The sequence below is a fragment of the Hypoxylon trugodes genome (genome assembly GCF_022578975.1).
Source record: "Hypoxylon trugodes strain CBS 135444 unplaced genomic scaffold F4822scaffold_5, whole genome shotgun sequence".
Classification (NCBI taxonomy): Eukaryota; Fungi; Ascomycota; class Sordariomycetes; order Xylariales; family Hypoxylaceae; genus Hypoxylon; species Hypoxylon trugodes.
Window position 1 is genome coordinate 2,138,156 of NW_026250020.1, and position 20,306 is coordinate 2,158,461.

Below are 20,306 nucleotides of genomic sequence, written 5' to 3' on the forward strand. Positions count from 1 at the left end.
CTGAAGTTATCATTAAACGCGTTATGATTTGACTAATGCCGTGTTGTCCACCTACCACGTCTACAATAGGCGAAGCACGCAATAGCCCCCGCCTCTTTGCACCTCCGCGATAGGACGTCCGGGTAGCAATCAAGCTCGCGGTTAACATCGCATTCCAGCTAGCATTGTCACATCGAGACTAGACAAATGTCGTGATATGATAAAGCTACATAGGTACCGATGTGGGAATTGATACTATATGATTGCGGGTTGAACCCATGTGATACGATTTATGGTTACTTCGCCGAATTCCTAAGAGAAGTCATACAGAGCCAAGTCAACTAAGAAATCAACTGTGAATTCGATCTCAAGATGGCTTCTTCAGAGGGAAAGAAACAGATTTTGCTGAATGCATTTGATATGTCAACTGTTGGTCACCTCTCTCCCGGCCAATGGAAGGTAAGTATTCAGTCCTATGTATAGACATATACTTAGCTAATAATTTATAAGAATCCCGTCGATAAATCAGCAACGAAGCGCAATCTTGAGTATTGGATAGAGCTCGCGAAACTGCTGGATAAGGGAGGATTCAACGCTCTATTCCTTGCTGATACATATGGAGGCTATGACACCTATGAGGGAAGCTTAGATAACTGCATCAGACGAGCTGCTCAATGGCCAATGACCGACCCAACTATCGTATGTTCTCCAAAATGAGTTTTCGTCTTGTTGAGCGGGACTAAAACCCAAGTTTTGGGCAATAGCCGATCGCGGCAATGGCAGCTGTGACAAAGAACTTGTCATTTGCCATCACTGCTTCGACATCCTTTGAACCCCCTTTTCTATTAGCAAAGCGATTTTCGACCTTGGATCACTTCACTGGGGGTCGATTCGGTTGGAATATTGTCACCTCATGGAAGAAGGCGGCGTTTAAAGCTATCGGCCTCGATAATCCCATTGAGCACGACGAGCGTTATCGCCAAGCCGATGAGTATTTGAGAGTCCTATACAAGTAAGTCTTTACAGTCAAAAATTGCCAAATTCGATGAGGGTTAACACGTATTTCTAGGCTTTGGGAGGGCTCATGGGCCGATGATGCCATATCCCCTGATCCGGAGAACGACAGCTATGCGGATCCAGACAAGATCCGTACAATTAACCACAAGGGGAAGTATTTCACACTCAACTCACGTCACATCGTCGACCCGACTCCTCAGCGGACTCCTTTCTTATTTCAAGCTGGAACTTCACCCGCAGGTTCCGAGTTTGCTGCTACACACGCGGAGGCAATTTTCGTGTCCTCTCACTCACCTTCTGTTCTTCGGCCCAAGATTGCCAAGATCCGAGAGTTAGCCGCTTCTAAGGGTAGGGATCCGAGCTCACTCAAGTTCTTTTCAACCCATACCCCTATTATTGGGCGTACCGATGAAGAAGCACGCGCGAAGTATGAGGAACTCCAGAAATACGGCTCGGTCGTCGGTGGCCTTGTCTTGGTTAGTGGGTGGACTGGAATTGACTTATCTAAGATCCCCTTGGATCAAGAGATCACCGCAGCGGATTCGCTGGAGGCTCATAAAGTACGCAGCATCTTAGACTCATTTACTACTACAAGTGAGAGCATACCGAAATGGACGCCTCGTGTGATAGCTCAAAAAGCATTCATTGGAGGTCTTGGTCCAATTAGTATCGGGAGTCCCCAGACTGTAGCCGACGAGCTGGAACGTTGGGTCCGAGAGGCAGATGTGGATGGGTTCAACCTTGGCTATGTGACTACCCCCGGCTCGTTTGAGGATGTAGTTGAGCTCTTGATTCCTGAGTTGCGACGTCGGGGGATTTACCCAGACCCACCGGAAGAAGGGGAGAAGCTTACTGCTAGGGAGAGGGTATACGGAAAGGGGCAACGTGGACTCAGGGAAGACCACCCTGGGTCTGCGTACAAATATGATCGATACCAGGAGGATCCGCCATATGAAGAGGAAGTTCCTACCAAGAATGGAGACAATTAGGTGTCATACAAGATCTGTCATTATAGTCACTAGGACGGTTAGATCAACAAACCACAAAGGGGTCATTTCTCAGGATGCGACCGCAAAACACTCATCGTACGTTACACACACACTCAATTAATGTTGCCCCCACCTTGCTTCGACGCCTCCTTTCACCGGAGTATGACGACTATGGCGTGCAACCTATATTGGGGAACCCCGCCCATGCCCTATGGCGTGATTGGGTTCCTCATCTTGCGTGATCGTAGCCAAGCAAGCCGCAATACCAAACCATACGAATCACTACCTAGGTACGGCATCGTATGGCGATAGCTTGCAATCGGGCGGGCGAAAGCGCCGGCAGTCGGAGGCCATTGTCGATTGGATAGTCTAGTCCCGATACTGCAATGATGCAACAATTAAGCTACGTAAATGCCTTCGAACAAATAGGCCGGAATATCAACAGCATTTTGAAACTTGTGCATTGAACGGTATTCATAGCGTCAAAATGAGTAGCAACGGAGCCACTAAGAAGAGCCTTGTGCTCAATGCCTTCGTGATGATGTGTATGTCCCATACATTAAAACATAGAATCTGCTGGCTTATACCGAATTATAGGCAGTGGGCATCAGTCCCCCGGTCTCTGGAGGCACCCAGATGATGAGTCCTGGCGTTTTAATGAAGTATCTCATTGGGTCGAGCTGGCGAAGTTGCTCGAAAAGGCCAAATTCCATGGCATTTTCATTGCCGACGTCCTGGGTTTGATTAATCATAAAATTGCTTTATATGAGCATCGTCGCTAATCACAGACTTTAGGAGGATACGACGTATATACCAAGACATTAGATCCCGCAAAGGTCACAGGGACCCAATGGCCGGTGAATGAGCCCCTAACAGTTATTGCCGCTATGGCGGCGGCAACCGAGAGTATAGGTTTCGGCGTCACGGCGTCGACTACCTACGAACAACCCTTTCACTTCGCAAGGCGTTTATCGACGGTTGACCACTTAAGTAAGGGAAGGTGAGTTTATCCTCATGGTATTGTATGGCTTAGGTATACACTAATCTTGTGTAGACTAGGTTGGAATGTTAGATAAAAATTCCGTCAAACCGTACTGAGGGATACTGAGCTGAACGGCTACTTAGATTGTTACGAGTTACCTTGACTCAGCGGCGAGGAATATGGGCTTAATAGAACAGCCAAAAGTGGGTGAGGATGCCTCGTGAGAAATTCATGGCTCTAATTAGGTTACAAATAGCACGACGAACGCTACGCACAGGCCGAGGAGTACGTTAAGGTTATCTACAAGCTTCTAGAGTCCTCTTGGCGGGACGATGCCGTGAAGCTAGATCGCAAATCAGGTATCTACACCCAACCAGATCTAGTAAGACCAATCAACCACGAGGGCAAGTACTTTAAGGTGCCTGGACCCCATATTTGCCAACCCAGCCCCCAGCGTACGCCCCTTGTCCTTCAGGCGGGCACATCTCGTGCGGGAAAGCAATTCGCCGCCCAGCATGCTGAAGCTATCTTCGTGTCGGCCCACGCGCCAGAGGTCATAGCGAAGAGTATCGCGGAAGTTCGTGAAATCGCTAAGACACAATTTGGACGGGATCCTACCGATATCAAGGTCCTAGCACTAGTAACAGCGATTCTAGGGCCCACAGAGGAGGAAGCTCAAGCCAAGCTAGCCGACTACAAGAAATATGCTTCACACGAGGGAGCCCTTAGCTTGTTTGGTGGCTGGACTGGCATCGACCTAGATCAGTATGGTGATGAAGAGGAATTGAGACATGTTGAGAGCAATGCTGTGCGGTAAGCATGATCAGATGCAACTCCCTATTCGTTCTAGCATTAACCCAGTCTACCCCAGATCTACCGTCGAAGGCTACGCCAAATTCTCGCCAGGGACCTCGAAGTGGACTAAACTTACAATCGCTGAGCACATAGCTATCGGAGGCAATGGCCCCCTATTCGTGGGGACACCCTCGCAAGTAGCCGATGGGCTTGAGAGCTGGGTTAATGAATCTGATGTCGACGGGTTCAACTTTGTAAGTAACCCTGTTAATGCTTCGCTACTATTTGGTCAGTTACATAATCTCACCATAAATCACAGGCATACGCTCTCTTCCCTCAAAGCTTCAAAGACATCATCGAACTTCTGATCCCCGAGCTCCTCAGCCGGGGCCTGTTCTGGGATGACTACGCAGTGCCAGGAGGTACATACAGAGAGAATTTCTACCAAAAACCAGGACAGACTGGCCCTCTCGACTCGCACGTTGCTTCCTCTTACAGGTGGAAGGCAGGTGTAGCACCAGAAGACCATGTGATACAAGATTAGCAGTAACCCCTGAATATACGTGAAGCAGGTAAACATGCGCAATCATCGATTACAATTTGCCTGAGGCTATGTTAACTAGGATGGTTACTTGAGTGCCTAATCAGGAGAAAACAAATATCGTAGGATTTCGTACTAAGTATTATACGTATTAACCAGTTAACTAGAACGAAGTCTAGTTATTCATGAGTAGATCAGGTTCGTATCCCACTCCCTTCCGCACATTCGCAACAATAGGATGCTATGCCTTACCTGGTTGTCGGATATGAACTCACGAGGCCTCACCTAAGCAGTAGAATACAATTCGCGCCAACGGTTACACAAACACATTCCAAGGGTTCAAATCGTATACAACCATTTAATGTCGACCTTGACAGATGCACCTAACCTCAAGACGCGACCAGGGGTAAACACGAACCTACGGCTAGTTAGAGGCAACATTAGGATCGTAGGATGAGACGAAAACAAACAGAACGGAGATGAATCAGAACCACTAGATGCCTCCACCGGACATTAGATAGAAACAACGACGAAACGCCCTAAGAAACAAAAATGACGAAACAATCAAACCCAACCCAACGTCCCAACCCCGGCCTCGTTGTTCATAACTCGATTCGGATTGTCGTTCGTGATGTCGTCCTAGAAGGATTCGCTTCGGCTGACGTTGCCCGAGACCTAGGTAAGTATCTGCGTGCCAGGGAGGGTTTAAACGAACGACAGGATCTTCTCATTCCTACGTGCCATGTGTGCAAGTATGTATGTACAACAATGCATATGAGCACATTTCGTCAACAAACTTCCCTGACGCTAACGATATCCCTCAAAAGATCCCTGGCACCAGCGGCAGCAAACTATACACACTATTACACACCAAACTAGCCCTATACGTATGCTGTCCACACGCCTCCGCATTGTGGGATCGTCATGCGGCGGGTATAACATGTGGCTGCCCTGCTCAACCCTGCCCTGGTTTTCTGCCCATCCCATATATGTCCTACCCTACCCTACCCTGCCTTGGCTTGCCCTGCATGCCCTGCCGCGCTAACAGCCCATCATCCATTTCCACCTACCTCTCTCTGTCGCGTTTTGCGCCCGGCAGACCCGATTCGGAAAGGATGCGGTTTCCGGATCGGGCAGGAAGGATTGAGGGATTCTCCCTCAGCTGAGTGAGCTGGGCGAAGCCCACCATTTTCACTCATTTTGTTTTTGCGTGATATTTCCTATATAACAAGAGACAACCGGATCGTCGCATTTCCGGAGCGTATGTGCGTTTTGTTGAGTGACATATTACCTAGGCGGTGTTGCTGCAAGTTTGTTGTCGGGCGAACGTTCCCGTCCCTACGGTGACGATGTAACAAGACCTGCTGAGCCTCCTCATACTATATTATTTGCTCTCAGCTGACTGGCTGGCTATATAGTATGTACATCAGATACCCAGTAGAGACGGGACGTATGAGGTAGGTACCTTGTATGGGCCTGCTGAAAAAAAGTGATCTTCGAGCCTATCGAGTCGAATCCCGTAATGTCACTAACTGACGCACTACCGACGATCAATCAGATCACCCGCTAGCTTCGCCAACCCGTAAGCAGCCTGTTTACCTAACCTACGCATACACACAGACACACACCATACACACCGCGGCGGATCGGAAACGGCCGAATCAATAAGACCTAAGCTACCTATAGCTAGCACCTTTTCCCCGATCCCGTCAAATGGCCCATGTCTGCCTATATGTACTATGTATGTACGTATGTAGGAAGCATGTATGTGGGTGTGCGTATGTATGTATGTAGGCAAAACTAGGTAGGTGAGGTAGTATTCGTCCCATTGTATATTATGTACGCCGTGTTTCATAGATATTACTCTTATTAAGCCGCGCACGCAGTAGAAGGGTAGGGAAAAGCTTGGCTTTTCCTTGGTCTACATTTGATTTTTTTTGCGCTACTGCGCCCGTGAGGCGTTCGCACCTAGGCTGCCCCATTCTCTTGCCGTTCAAGTAGGGTAGGCAATAGGTGAATCTGTATGGTTGAGAAATGGGTCGTCGTCGAATCAACGGAAAGCTGCTCTACATGCAGTCAGCAACAGCGTCCCATGCCGCCACAGCGTCGCAGCGCAGCATCTCAGTGGGTGTGTGTGTTTCTGGTTTCGAAAAAGAAGAAGGGGGGGATGATGAGGGGCTCAGACCGGGCCGCTTGGCTGTGGCCGCGTCGCGGTCCTGTTGAGTTGAATTGATGATGAGCGAATAGCAATTCAACGTTCCATCAAATGTTTGGCGTCGAGCGTCGAGTCATGGTAACAATGGAAGGGGAGGCGCCCTGTTTGTTGTTACCTACATACACATACATACATACATACGTACAAAGCCACCAACGCGGCCGGGAATACAGACAGGACGTATGTAGGTTAGGTAGGTAGGAGGTAGGTATTCTCGAAAACTCGTCGGTGAAAGCTGTGGCCCTGAGGACCGCCCGGCCCTCCACTCTTCTACATACATAACACCCACAATCTACACACCTAACTACCGTAGCGCTTGCGCGTTCGGCGAAGACATAAATGATACCACCTTCTCTCGACTGACTGGACTGCCGCCCGGCAACTATCCGTCTACCTTTCCCCTAAGCTAGCGTTAGATCAAGAGCGTTTCGCGATGATGACAGGTGACATATCGTCTCTCCTTCTCGCTACCTAAATAAAGAAAGGGGCAGAGAACGTGTATGTGATTCTGCAGGTAAGAAAAATTGATCGATTTGGGCATCAGCCAGGTCTACCGAATGCGGTCCAGATCGGCGCATCGTCCTTCCTGAATACTGGGTTATGTATGTCTGTACGAAGTACGAGTGTAGGTAGGCAGGTATGTACTGTATAAATGTACACCGTGTCGTCATGGTCAACCAAGCCCGCTACTGCGAGTCATCATGCATCGCTAATGCTGCGTGTGCAGCGGCTATGTTGCGAAGAGGCGCTTGTAAACGAACAATGAGCGCTGTAAGTGGTCGGGGAACTATCGTGTGATTTGGAATAGAGTCGCGTTGATCACCCCTAGGTCAGATATTCCCATGTGGGTTTTCTTCGCCGTCGTCTGTTTAGGTACCGGGTAGGTAAGGTATGGCAATGTAGCACTGCTGGGGAAGTAAGAGCTTCGGCGACTAGCCCAGAAGGAATCTGTATCCCTTTGAGGGATGCGTCTGACATGTCTCAATGCGGATGCATGGGAGGATTTACCTACCTCGGCAGTCAAAACGTCGAGCCTTTTTACTCTTTCAATTGGAGCCTCCGTATTCAGCCCTAAAGGGGTATAAGGACCGGTAGTAGTTGTAAGGGGAAGAAAAAAAGGAGTAACATAGCTAGAGAGATGCTTGCCGTTATGGCAATTAGTACTCGGTCGCTTGTGTAAGCACTTAACAATAGAGAATGTTATCGGCGCTGGCCGGATATAAGCCCAAGCTTCTTAGGAACCCTTGGCCCACGTGTTAGAGGTCAATTACCAAGCTTCTAATTGCCGTATTCTCCGTCATAACGCGAATCTCCGAGCTATAGCTCTTGGCCTATAGTTCCAGCGATCGCAGTTCATGCGAATTTGTTCCTCTGCTCCCACTAACTCTCGGACACCTGCTAATAATAGCATTTCCCGGTAACATTAAGTAAATAATAAAGCAACACATCGCGAAAGGAAGTAATGTAAATAAGGGGACGAAGAGTAAGAAAATCTAACGCTGTCATCAGTAATTTCAGTCTATTCTCGGAAACGGGGAACCTCGTCTACAACCTTAGGTGCGTCGTCAATCGTTGCATAACTGTTTTGGGATAAGAAAATAAGATGGAATGGTGAGATTGAGGGGTGAAATGAGATGAACACTCCAGCCTGCGTCTACATGTGCATCTTTGTCCATACACCTACCTACATACACCTCTTACCACACCAATTAACCCTCCCTTCTCCCCGTGGGGGGAGAAAGTAAGAGAGCGGCTGCTAGATTGCCGTTGCATCGAGCCTGACATGAATAGCGGCTTGGGCGCGTGTGTGGGCGCGAATCATGAGTCGTCTGACCACTTAGCCGTCTGGCGCGCGGGTATATTTTGCAATTTTTTCAACTGCTTCCCCTGAGCAATTTGCATCTCCCTTACTCACATCGCATTCATACTGTACTGTAAGTATCCTCTTGTTCGCAGCGGATATCGGGGTAAAAGTAAAGCAGGCTCTGCAAGTAAGGGAATCGGACGAAGATCGTAGTAGTCCGGACGGACGTTTTCTAAGGCTGCTACGTGACACAAGTGGCGGTGGGCATATGCCCGCTACTAATATTTCGGACAAGAAGCAAAAACTGCCCAATTTTTTTTATTTCATTTTCTTAGTCTCGGATCACTTGACTTACATTTTACATTGTAAGATAGATTATTGACATGCAACTGAATGCGAAGCCATTACTACGTCCAGCTTCCCACAGGTACTGTCGTGCGACGCAGAACACAACCTATATTAAGTAACGTTTAGCAGTTCGTCTGCTTCCCGACCGGCTACGGTAGCTAGGTAGAACTGCTGCTGTGCTCAATATCTACCCAAAGCCGTGTTCTCCATCCAGCCCTTCCCGTGTTACCCAAAAGGGAACCTTTGGACGAATCATTAAATCTCCGATGATGCTCAGGGTCGGGTAGCCAATAGCGTCGCGATAGTAATCTACGGCAAATGTACAAGTAATAATACGAATGTCCTAGGCGTCGGGAAAAGGAGGTAAGCTAGTCGAACTGGGAAAAATGAATGTTTATGATGCTTTTTTCTGCACAAGGCATTTGATTACTGTATCTCGATGTACCGTGAGTTCAACATTTCCTCGCTCTTGTACAAGGAGCGATTTCTTTAGGGGGATATGGGAATATGATAGTGATGTTCAAATCGATAAAAAAACAGACATCAGATCTTGTGAACTCGATTGTATTATACACACTTTGCGTAGCTAATTCCTAGTCTTGTCCCCGGACTCTAGACGCCTACCCCGTTTTGTTCACATGGTATCTATTCGTATTGTACAAGGCTCATGCGTATTTCCTCTCTCAAATAACAAAAAATGTCCGGTGTCCAGAAACTCCAGGTCCTCTTTTCCGAGCCCATTTCTCCACACCGTAGAATGCTTTTAAACCGTCGTCATGACCCCGAAATGTATGCAGATGGATGATTTAGTACAGGTGAGAGTTATTAGTTACAGTGAATTCCAGATGATCGCCGTAGCCGCGCCATCTCATCCTAGACTGTGCTATTTGACTGTGTTAAGAGTTGGCGTGGCGCATCGGTAATCGTTTTTGTCCGGCCAAGGGGTCAATGTGTAGGTATTTTGGGGGAGAAAGCCACCGCCTCTTTCGCTTGTTAAATTATAACGTTGCTTAGAATGTCCGTAATAGTCCGAAGCCTGAAATTCCAACTCTTGTGACATTAGAGCCCATTTCTAGACTTTGGTAAAGACTATGACCCTAAGATCTGCACCAGAGGCTGAAACGCGGTCAGATAATAGCAGCGTAATAACGAGGATGCTCTCAATCATTTTCTCTCCCAGAACCAGGAGGTCCCACGGCCGATCCTACCCCAGCCACTCCAACACGCGACCTTTCATCCGACACCGCCGGAGAATTTCTTCGTGAGCCTTCGCCCTGCTGCGTCCTCATTTCCGATGCGTACCGTGGCGATGGGTGATCCGATAATAACGACGAGACTGAATGGGCACCGCTTCGAGGTTGCTGCAATGGTTCGCCCACCCCGGCTTCTCTTGGCGCGCTGAGACCGGGTGATAATCCCCGATGGGGACCAAAGGGTTCCATTCGACCACGCCCAACCGACCGATACGACGAAATATCACTTCTCTGCCGCGAATGACCTCGTCTTCGACCAGGAGGCGGATTTGATAACGTTGATGGTCCGCCATGCTGCCCGAAAGGCGGTGATCTGAAGCGCGCTTGACTCGGTGGGGGCGCTGCTTGTTGGGGGCCGGTCGCTTTTCGTTTCTTGGGCGATTCTACTAATTATCGAAGGGCAACATTAGCCAAACAAGTTTTTCTACTTGCTCGTTTTGGATTTTGACAAACCAGAAGGCGTTCCTGGCTGATTAGAGCCTCCTTGGGTAGTCGGAGGTTGCCAATGATGAAAGTAGATCGACGGAGACTGCGTATCTTGTTGTGGCTGAGCTTGCTGTTGCGTTAACGCGTGTGCTGGGTGTGGAATGCCTGACGGACCAGTAGGTCCTTCGCCCGTACTTAATCGGGGGAGAGCTGAGCTTCCTAACGGTCTTCCTACAGCTCCACCCATGCTCAAAGTGTGTGCCCTCGGTCTCGGCGAACCTGGCCCTGGATACGGCACAAAACTGGCTTGTGCACCTGCTCCAGATCCCGGCGTGGATGGAACACCGATTGTCGCTGCATACTGCTGTCCGCCGTACGGCTGGGACTCTCTTCGTGTCTCCGGCGATAACCCCCCCTGCGCCGGCATTATTTGCGCTGTGTGTGCTTGTTGCGGTGGCGCTAGATACTGTTGCGCCCATTCCATGGCTACTTGCGGGAGCGGTCCCCCGCTCATCCCAGCGAAAACAACCGGTACCATTGGTGGTGGAATTCCCCGATCTAAAGATGTTCGAAGCATTTCGTATTCTAATCTTCTCTGTTCCAGACGTAAATTTTCTTGCCGCGTCTTTTCTTCTTCCTGTTTCCTCTTCTCTTCCTCGGCCTTGGCCTGTAGCCAGCTCCTCATTGTGTCTTCAGACTGATGCGGGGGCGGAGGTGGTAATGCACCCAATACCTGGCTATGCGGAGAAGGAGCTGGCCCTACTTGAGAATGTAAAGGTGGTCCTGGAGCTGGTGGGTGAGGAGGACCAGGAGCTGGCGGCGGTGGTTGAGCTAGTGTCATGGCTGCCGGAAGAGGCAGGCCACGATGAGGTGCTGACATGGGCTTAGTGGATGGACTCTGTTTCTGCGGAAGGGCGAGGTATGGCTTCTGCAAAGAGTCCTGGACACTCAAGGGGGGCGAGGATCGAGGCGGCGTCGGTAGGTCATGGACAGGCCGATACCCGTGTTGAACTGGCTGCGTAGCTGTGAGCATCATCTCGATAGTAGAGGTGAAGAAGAGCTAGGCGGTAACAACGTGGGAACGCATGCTAAGGAAGGGGGAAAGGGAAGAAAATGCGAAAAAGCAAAAAGGGTAACAGAGGGGCAAAAGAGTGTATATGGAAACCAAAACGAGAGGTGGTGAATAACCTTTGCATAAGAGGAAAGCTGGGAAGGACGGCCAGCTTAGTAGAGAAGGGTCAGGATACGATCGGGGCTTATGGAACTTTTGGATCCCTAAGCCCAGCCTCATTTGAAGATCGGTGCCACACACATGGGTAGTAAGTTCTAAAGGATCAACTTTTTGGGGGGGAAGGGAGTTGTAGTAGCCGGTTGCGTGGTATTCTGGGCGTTGCAACTGGACATGCGCCGACACACAACAGCAAGCGGTCGAGAACCCTGGACGTTGTCTAGGAGGATCGATGCCCAAAGTAGCTCCAAGTCTCGGGAAGCACCAAGTGGGAAAGATCTTGGAACGGGTACGATAATGTGAGCAGCTAGACAGATTCTACCACTCGAAGCCGATTTAGGCAATGCCCGAAGCGGAAAGTTGAGGTCGTTCTGGGTGTGGAGTAAAAACGAGGGCCTAGCTTATCTGAAGGTAATAGTATGCGTACGTATTGTGTTCCCTAGAAGGTGGTGGTTTTTCATACAAGAATCTTGTAGAAAGTCGGATAGGAAGGGAAGGATTGTTGAGAAAATTCAGTTAGCCAGATGTAATTAGATCAGGTAGAACAGTCTGCCGGATCAAATTACGAGAGCTGGAATGTGTGTGTGTGTGTGTGTATGGTCGTTTCGAATCAGAAGCAAGCACTCGCTGTCAAAGAGAGCGTTGCCTAGACATGTTAGTTAGAGAAGAGTTTGCTAACAGGAAACTAATAGGCGATTCAAAGTCGCTTAGTCCGACGAATGTAATCAGACGAGGAGGAAGCTAAGTCAGAAGGGAAAGGCTTCTTCGCGACGACCTCATGAACTAGATGTTTAAGGTAGTTCCAAGTAAAGAGACTGGACGTGGATGTAGAAGTGGAAGAAAGTGGCTGAAGAGTTGACGAGGCGTGCCTCCGGGGGAGGAGGAGAGGGAGGGGAAGCCTTTACACGCCACTACAATGACGAGGCTGATCAAGCTGTATGTATGTACACAGATCAGATCAACATGGCCTGTCCTTGCTCCCCGTTAATATTTTTTCCTTCTCTCTCCCAGACCAGGGTGAGCAGGCCCCATCTTCCACAGTAAGTAGGGCAAGGGTTGGATTTTTTTCTCTCTCTTCTAGTGTAGTCCGACCTTGGGATGGTGTGTTTATAGGGCTAGTGTGGTATCTTTTCGCCGCAAGTCCCCTTTTCTAGTACTTGTGTAAATACGTATATACAACATACCTGAACAGAGGAGAGAGGGACCTTCAAGGGCTTGGCTCTACCCTGTTTCGAAGTTCGAGTCTCGAAGGAAGCACAAAGCCCGGGGGGTGGGAAAGACTCAACCTGCAGGGTCGATCCCTCGACGTCGGAAAAAGAATAAATGTCAAGGAGGATGCGAGAGAGACGGACGAATCAACGAATGTGGGGGGTGTGGAAATATTAGCAAAGCGGCTACCTAGCACCTAGCTTGGCTTGGGTAGGTATGGGCGTTGCTTGCTTGACTAAGGTATGGTACATATTGTACATACATGCGTACTTACATACTAGGTATACATAGACTATGTACACATAGTAACAGTAACGGGGTAAGAAGAGAAGAGAGGTGGATGGATTGAAGTGGAGTCTGAGGAAAAAGAGAAAGAGAGAGAAAAAATAAGAGACTGTACGGCGCATATGTGGGCAGATGGGACGAAAACTAATAAATAGACGCTTTTTCTGCTGTAAGACGTGTCAAGAAGAGAAGTTCGAGACTTGAGATAGGATAGATAGGATGGTGCAGGGTAAAATTCTCGCGAAGAGATAATCTAGAATCCGGACGATCTTTGGGTCTTTTTTGCCTTTCTTTTCTTCCTTTTCTATTCTCTCTTCTCTCGTGGCGCTGTTTTACCAGGTATCTCTCTCTCTATACATACACGGTTGTATGGAGGTAGCTGGGTAGTAAGGCAGGTTAGAATCTATAATTCATACCGGGAACGGATAGATATAGGCAATACGCATGTACGAAACCTGCTGCGTACATAGAAATACCTGTAAATGTAGGAATATGTGTGTGTAAAACAAGTATATTTCTATAGCAGATCAAGTATTTTGTTGTACTGTGCGTGTAAGTGAGTTAGGTACTTGTACCCATGTGGTTTAGTGTATGTAGGAGGAGGGAATTCGGCAGAGACCGTTGGTTAGGTACTAATGTCGATAGGTCGAAAGGGGCAAGTACAGTGCCGCATGTACTTGTCCATACCAGACTTGGAAATAGTAGCGTCAGCAGCTGAAAAGTGGAGTACTTTTTTTCTTAGGCCTTATACTAGATGTAGACAAGTGTATGTACATGTATACAGGTACTCGAGTTATGTACATAAAATCTTAATGTATATCCAGGTATGTACATCTGTCTATGTACATATGTATGGTCGGTATTATGGCTGAGCAGCAAACCTCCTGCTCGACGCTCTACCTACATATAATACATGCAAGTACTCACATCCAAATACTTCCCATGATAAAAAGACCACCCGCCCAGCCACAATTTACCTACATATACGGGGACAACCTCTCGAGTCATGCTGCGGGAGAACATGGAGGAACATCGTATGTATTGCATCAAACAGTTCGTGTACAATTAATGGTTCGGAAACCCAAGTAAAAACCTGTTGTTTGTGTGGGTGGATGCGTATGCGTGGCTGTACCAAGCAGGTAGACATCTGCATACCTACCACCTTAAGAACAGCGAGCCTATGTACACAGTAAGGAGACTTACAGTCTTGAGATACATGTATGCGGGTTTCTATACTGTGCGTTACTGTACGGAATCCTCGCCGGTCCTTCCTGTCTAGCGTATGCAGGCCTGTACATGTATATATGTAGGCCGTCTGCATGGAAGAATGGCCTTGAAAGAGAATAGGCTTGAGATTAGTGAGTAACTAGTATGTAACGAGTTCCAATCCCACGCTCTGTATCAGAGTATGATAGATATATGCAGTTTGGGACTTTTGTGCAATGTAACCTACCTACAACACCTGATATGACTTTAGATACCTTTATCTAGGTTATATATATATAAGTATGTGAGTGTGTAAGCATGTACATAATGTAAGAAGTCTCATTGTATGCAGTATGAATCTAGTATAGTGAATATTTATGAAGGTATCGTGCCAACCCGGTAAATACCTGCAGCAGGTAGGTTAGGTACTCCATGTAGTTAGTTGACGCACTCAAAACTGCCATGTACATGGGCAAGCAAAAGCAAAATATGCAGAACGGCGGGGTCTACCCATTTCCATATACATACCTCAGAACAAGGGGTTTAGGCTGGTCCCGTAACCAACCTGTAAGATTCCAACGGTGTAAGCTGTTGAATATTCCCGATCTCGCAACGGGTCGATAACGCGCCGCGCGCAACGGGGACAAACAATCCTAGCAGCTTGGCAGCTGACTTCCTGTTTAGAAGATCAGCGCTATTCCTGCTATGTAAAATCGGTCTAGGTTAGGTAGGTAAATAAATACGAACAACAGTAATACATATACTTTGCGATTCTGCGGCCGCGTGGCTGCTGTGACGGCCGTGACGTCCCTTGCCTAGGAGAAAGAGAAAAATGTTCGCCTGGCACACAAAGATTCCATTTTCCGTTTAGAGAAGAACGCCGTGTCTCGGGACCGAGGTTGTGACCGTGTTGTTTCGATTTGTGTATGGATAAAAACAAGAGCTCGCCCTAGGGGTAGGTATTGGGCAACGAACGAGTCTGACCAGTTGGAGGGGACGGCTTAAACTACCCAGGCACCCTACATAGTACGTAGCATGTAACATGTAGCATGTAGAGCCGTGTAGTATGTAAAATGTATGTAGGATATGTAGGTAGGGTACCTAGAAGGGTCTAGGCAAGCATTCTTTTTTTCTCTTTGCATGGGGTTTCGCCTTCTCGCAGCCCTTGTCGGCAATGTTTCAAAATCAACCCGATTAGGCAAGTCGATCTCTCATATTTAGACGTTTCAACTAAGGCGGAAAACTGGGGGCTCGGGGAATTGAAGGGGGCCTGCAATTGAGGTAGCAGTAACTTCGTCACATACCTACATCTGTATAAATTGCCGTCATTTCCAAAGTCTGGTCTTGCCGGGTCACAGCCAACCCGGGGAATGAGAATTACCTCATCTACCTCTATATGTATAATAAATCCGACTCGTGTGAATGCCCGCCGGAGACCGTCCATCGAACTCCCTGAAACATCGATCGCGTATGTAGGTACCTTCAACTTTCTATGACATATACATAAGGTGTTCACGACGAGGGTTTCGGATTCTCAGCGCCGGGGGTACCTAGGTCTCGTTGACAATTGTGTCGAAATAGGGAAAGGGCATCGTCGTTGCAGAGATGTAAGTGGCGGAGCGTAGGGCAATTAACGGGAGGGGTTGCGGAGTTAAAACCCAAAGACAGTACCGTGCCATAGAGCAAGGTAGGGCAGTAAAGCAGTAAAACAACAGCAGCTACCTAGGTACCTTGGTAAGGAGGGGCAGAGTTCGGAAAATCCACTAAGCCACAAACAGATGTACTAGTACCCATGCAGCCCCGAGGAGAGCTTCACACCGACAAGGGTTACATGCAGATAAGTACCTGGTAACGCTTATTTACACGAAGCTATCACCCATTTTCATGTCGTATTCCCTTACTTAAGTTTGTTGATGTTTCCGTCTTTTACGATGTGTTGCGACCCTAAGAGCCCGAGAGGAGTTGATTATTTTAACAGTTTAGAAGCTGTATCAGGCAAAATATGATATTGAAGAAAATATTGTTTACTGAACCCCTGAAGAAATAATCCCTACATAAGTACTTCCCCAGGTAGGTAAATTTGTGCGTATAAGCTTGTATGTATTCACTATGTATGCCCCCCCCTCCATGTAAGCCGGTAGAGTAACACATTAAAATCCGGTCCCCGGACGCGTTCCCCAAAATCTAGATTTAACTTCTTGTCAGAGTTATCCATGTGCTTAGATGCACACGTTTGTTCTATTAAAAGATCAATTGTAAAGTTTAGAAATCAATGCGGCCTTTTTTAAACCCTCGTACCTGACCAAAAATCTGGTGAATGACGTTGGTTTGTTATATGCCAAAATACACCAAAGATGCTCTCACCGGTTGAATATCTATTTATCTACGATATGTTCCTAGATAGGAGTAGCTCTGCCTTCAGCTTTGCGACATGGTTCTTGGCGCCATAGCTACGGTAAAATTACTAGGCGCTTAGTCTCGTACATATAGCCGCAGCCTCTTATAGAAGAGCATCTTAATCTCAATCTACCTAGGTAGTCAATCTAGTCTGATACGTCAGTTTGTGGCTGATGATGAGCGCAAGCACCATGGAGCCTCATAGAACGTCGAACAATGTCTACGATGGGGTCGCACAAGGTGGCGTATGTCGGTATGAATCAATCGTCATGGGATTTAATGAGCCAATTCGTAAACAGGCCAATTCCTGTCCCCAAGCGCAATAGTTTACAAGCACGTGTAATGTAGTGCAGCGTGTAACCAGTAACTTGAAAGTACCTAGCATATTGAATGTACATGTAGTAGAGAGTCATTAGTATCTTCTACAGCGACCTCGTAAAGGTTTGTTCCTCGTATGGGTTGTTGCCTCAATATTTTATAGATATATGGCCAGCCACGCAAGCATTGCCAATCGCTTGTCGTATGTGATACCGGAAAGTCGTTATACATAGATGCAAACTCCGCTATACCGCATCAATGGATACGAAGCACGACCTCGACATATCTATCTACATTCCTTGTGTACTAGTATAAAGTCAAGCATTGTTGCCTGTCAGTCTGTGTAGCAAACTACTGTAACCAGCAAATGATGACGAACCCCATCTAAGAAATGTAGGGCATTTTAAGAGACAGGGGAGGAGAATGCGCGTGCCCATACAAGATGATTGGTTACGAATGCCTCTCAGTTTATGTTTCTCATATGTACGCGCCTTGAAATATTGTTTACCCACATCATGTGGACTAATAATGCATTTGGCTTTTGCGGCTGAAGATGTCAATTTGTTGACGATAAAGAAGGAGAGGTATTAAATTGCGAATGATGCTGGCGCATTCCATTTAGTACTGTGTGCTCCCAGAACGCTGAATAGATACTTAGGTACTTAATGTACTTATAAAGTCTCGTAATTCCTAAATGGGGAAAACGAGACGGCAACGGGCCAATCAGAGGCGGTCTATACTTCTTGGCCGAAAACAACTGGTAAGCTTGTCCCGAAAAGAAGTCCCCAGCCGTCATCTTCATCTTCCTTCGTAACCAGCCAACAATAGGTGGATATTATTACCTTCTGCGTAGTACTCATCTTTTTCTCAAAAAGGATAACGCGCAAAAGAAACAGCCACGATTATGCTAACATCTAGAATGGGGCTTTTCACCCGGTGTATGAGGTACCCGGTAGTCATGGTACAGTACTTATGCATGTTCTGGGATGTTCTAAACCTTGTATGATCCGATCCCGTCGGTACATGTACCTAACCCAGGTTTCTACGCCTAGCCTGCCTAGCCTACATAAATTGAGGTGACACAGTATATCCGGATGTACTTACTACTTACATATGTTAGTATGTTAGGTAGATGTAGTAGGTATACGGATGGATGTGAAGTTAGTCTTTCCCCCGTTTCCACCTAATTAGGCGATTGAGTTTTCCTGATCGAGACGACATTTGAAACGACGCTGTCGATTTTAGTCTTCCTCGACTTGAAAAAAATCCATATTTGTATCGTCTTCTCAACGCAAAGCCGCTGAGCCCCGCTACCAAGTCCTGTAGTGGATATTCAAGAGAGAGTGATGATGCGCCACGGCGCAAATCAAACCCATTAGCACGATGCTTGGCTTTTCAATTCTAACGCACCCGGGATGCGCAGTTGAACAAGTCAATCCATCAATTGACACGAGATTGGCCTGTCATCAATTGCGATTCTTGCGCAAGCTCGTTGCTTTTACCAGCTGTAATTGGGACGGACCATCTTATCCCTTAGCTCTGCAACCTGTCCCTGCTCACTGTCGATACAGTATGAAGCCGTATTGAAATATGAACAGGAGCAAAAGCCGAGACTCTTACCAAACCGGACAGAGTTTGACCCAACACCGCTGCTATTCTTCACCAATTGAATTTCTCGGTTGCTTGGACTGAGCTTCCGCGGGTCTGGACGTCTCCTCAATTAGGTAATGTCCACCAAGATGGCTCCTTGCTTTCACCTGGATAAATCTGGGATGATGGCACGAGAGACTAAAAAAGAGAAACTACTACGCCAGGGGATCCAACTTAAGCTATCCCAAACTTGACTGTCAACCGATACTCTCTGGAAGCTATACTGTGTGTCAACTCAATATAGTTCACTTGTCAGCTTTGCAGGGACATTGACCCCTTCGGATACGTGAGGCAGTCAAAATCTTAGGCGACATTTAGGGACGCTTCGACGAATAATGTGCGCTCGCATCCATGTTACGGATATGCTAGTATTTGGTCGGATGCTCCAGTGACCTACCGGCAGCAGTTCCTATTGCTCGAGTACCATACTTCTCGTGGCTTACCTTGCAAGCGACTAAGTAGCTAATGGGTTATGCTAATTTAGTTAGTTGTCATTGTTCTGAATTGATTGGCTATACCCATCTTCAAGTCGACTATCATTGCCTTGGGGATTACAATTCGGGCATCCACGACTCGCCGATACGATTTGGCGTGAACCTTCTTACTATACTTTGTGGGGCCGAGAAAACGCACAGCAGCGGGTAGACTAATGTTAGTTCACTCTAATTACTCTAATGTCTTCGAAGGTTTCCGGGCAAGATAACTAGTCTGCTAGCTCAAAGATATTCGGCTACACCGTGACCCCATTCTTTTACATTTACTATGTACCTAGGTAGGTTAGGTAGGTATTCCCTTGTAATGAACAGCCTAGATATTTCACTACTATACACAGACCGGGCCTCTCCACGGGATTCGAGAATATCTTCGGATCCAAAACTTGGCCATGGTCCACTTACGGCATCGGGGAGTTCGTAAATAATTAATACGGTAGTAAAGTGAACACTGAACGGACTTCCGGAGAGCCACGCACGTACATAATAAATCCAACCGCCGAGAAGCGCATATTGACGATGCATCACGAAGTGAAGACGGTAAACAGCATGGCAGACAAGGATCGAAATGAACATCTAATTTCTTTCGTGTCAGTTCCTCGGTACACTTTTATTCGAAACCTCAACTAGAAAAATATTCTTGGGCTTGACTTTTCACTGCCCCCACAAAGCCCTCGTATAGGAACCGTCGGATTCTAGGTCACCTACAGAATCATGGTTAGGCCGGCATAATTGTCAGCTACAGTCCACTCAAGTTCGTAAAACGAACTATACGTATGGGCTATTTCTACAGGTTTCTTCGTCCTTCCGGAATAGCTCCTAATGGGTTTAGGGCTTCCGAGAAGCGACAACGTCACTACTATCTCAATTATTACTATGGACGAACTCGTTCAGCCCAGCAACCGAGGCCCAACCCCATATGGAGATGTCTGAATTTTTATTGACTAATTCCATTAAACTAATAACTAGTGACCTGCTCGGAGTTTACTCCCACTCTCCAGCGGTTGGTACCTAGGTACGTACCTAATTTTTCATTTTTATTCTTCTGGTCTCTGAAAAAGCAAGTTACCGTCTACAGCAGCCGATAGTAGAAGATGGCGTAGAGTTACGAGGTTATTCCTAGTCGAGATGGCGTCAATGTATTCTGCATGGGAACATGTGCTACACGCCAAT

The 20,306-nt window shown here is 47.4% G+C and overlaps 3 protein-coding genes across 3 annotated transcripts; 2 read left to right on the forward strand and 1 right to left on the reverse strand.

Annotated features, from left to right (window-relative positions):
• Nucleotides 1–114: 114 nt before the first annotated feature.
• Nucleotides 115–2,429, forward strand: F4822DRAFT_258823 (nitrilotriacetate monooxygenase component A). The gene is made up of 4 exons (XM_051454543.1): nt 115–438; nt 490–678; nt 744–991; nt 1,049–2,429. Exons 1-4 carry the CDS (start codon nt 352–354, stop codon nt 1,983–1,985), a joined length of 1,461 nt encoding a protein of 486 aa, XP_051314583.1. The 5' UTR covers nt 115–351; the 3' UTR covers nt 1,986–2,429.
• Nucleotides 2,230–4,348, forward strand: F4822DRAFT_258713 (Nitrilotriacetate monooxygenase component A/pristinamycin IIA synthase subunit A). The gene is made up of 8 exons (XM_051454540.1): nt 2,230–2,530; nt 2,583–2,723; nt 2,781–2,985; nt 3,040–3,052; nt 3,111–3,170; nt 3,224–3,780; nt 3,839–4,016; nt 4,082–4,348. The coding sequence occupies exons 1-8, from the start codon at nt 2,473–2,475 to the stop codon at nt 4,304–4,306; spliced, it is 1,437 nt and encodes a 478-aa protein (XP_051314584.1). The 5' UTR covers nt 2,230–2,472; the 3' UTR covers nt 4,307–4,348.
• Nucleotides 4,349–9,830: 5,482 nt separating this feature from the next.
• F4822DRAFT_429429 (uncharacterized protein) lies at nt 9,831–11,385 on the reverse strand (the record flags this gene model as incomplete). The annotated part of the gene is made up of 2 exons (XM_051461100.1): nt 9,831–10,309; nt 10,377–11,385. The coding sequence occupies 2 exons, from the start codon at nt 11,383–11,385 to the stop codon at nt 9,831–9,833; spliced, it is 1,488 nt and encodes a 495-aa protein (XP_051314585.1).
• Nucleotides 11,386–20,306: the final 8,921 nt, after the last annotated feature.

Bases quoted from the DNA above. Each gene is read 5' to 3' on its own strand.
- F4822DRAFT_258823 (XM_051454543.1), top strand. From the start codon at position 352: ATGGCTTCTTCAGAGGGAAAGAAACAGATTTTGCTGAATGCATTTGAT. The intron at 679-743 runs GTATGTTCTCCA...TTTGGGCAATAG, and splicing joins CAATGACCGACCCAACTATC to CCGATCGCGGCAATGGCAGC. The intron at 992-1,048 runs GTAAGTCTTTAC...ACGTATTTCTAG, and splicing joins TATTTGAGAGTCCTATACAA to GCTTTGGGAGGGCTCATGGG.
- F4822DRAFT_258713 (XM_051454540.1), top strand. From the start codon at position 2,473: ATGAGTAGCAACGGAGCCACTAAGAAGAGCCTTGTGCTCAATGCCTTC. The intron at 2,531-2,582 runs GTATGTCCCATA...ACCGAATTATAG, and splicing joins CAATGCCTTCGTGATGATGT to GCAGTGGGCATCAGTCCCCC. The intron at 3,781-3,838 runs GTAAGCATGATC...AGTCTACCCCAG, and splicing joins GTTGAGAGCAATGCTGTGCG to ATCTACCGTCGAAGGCTACG.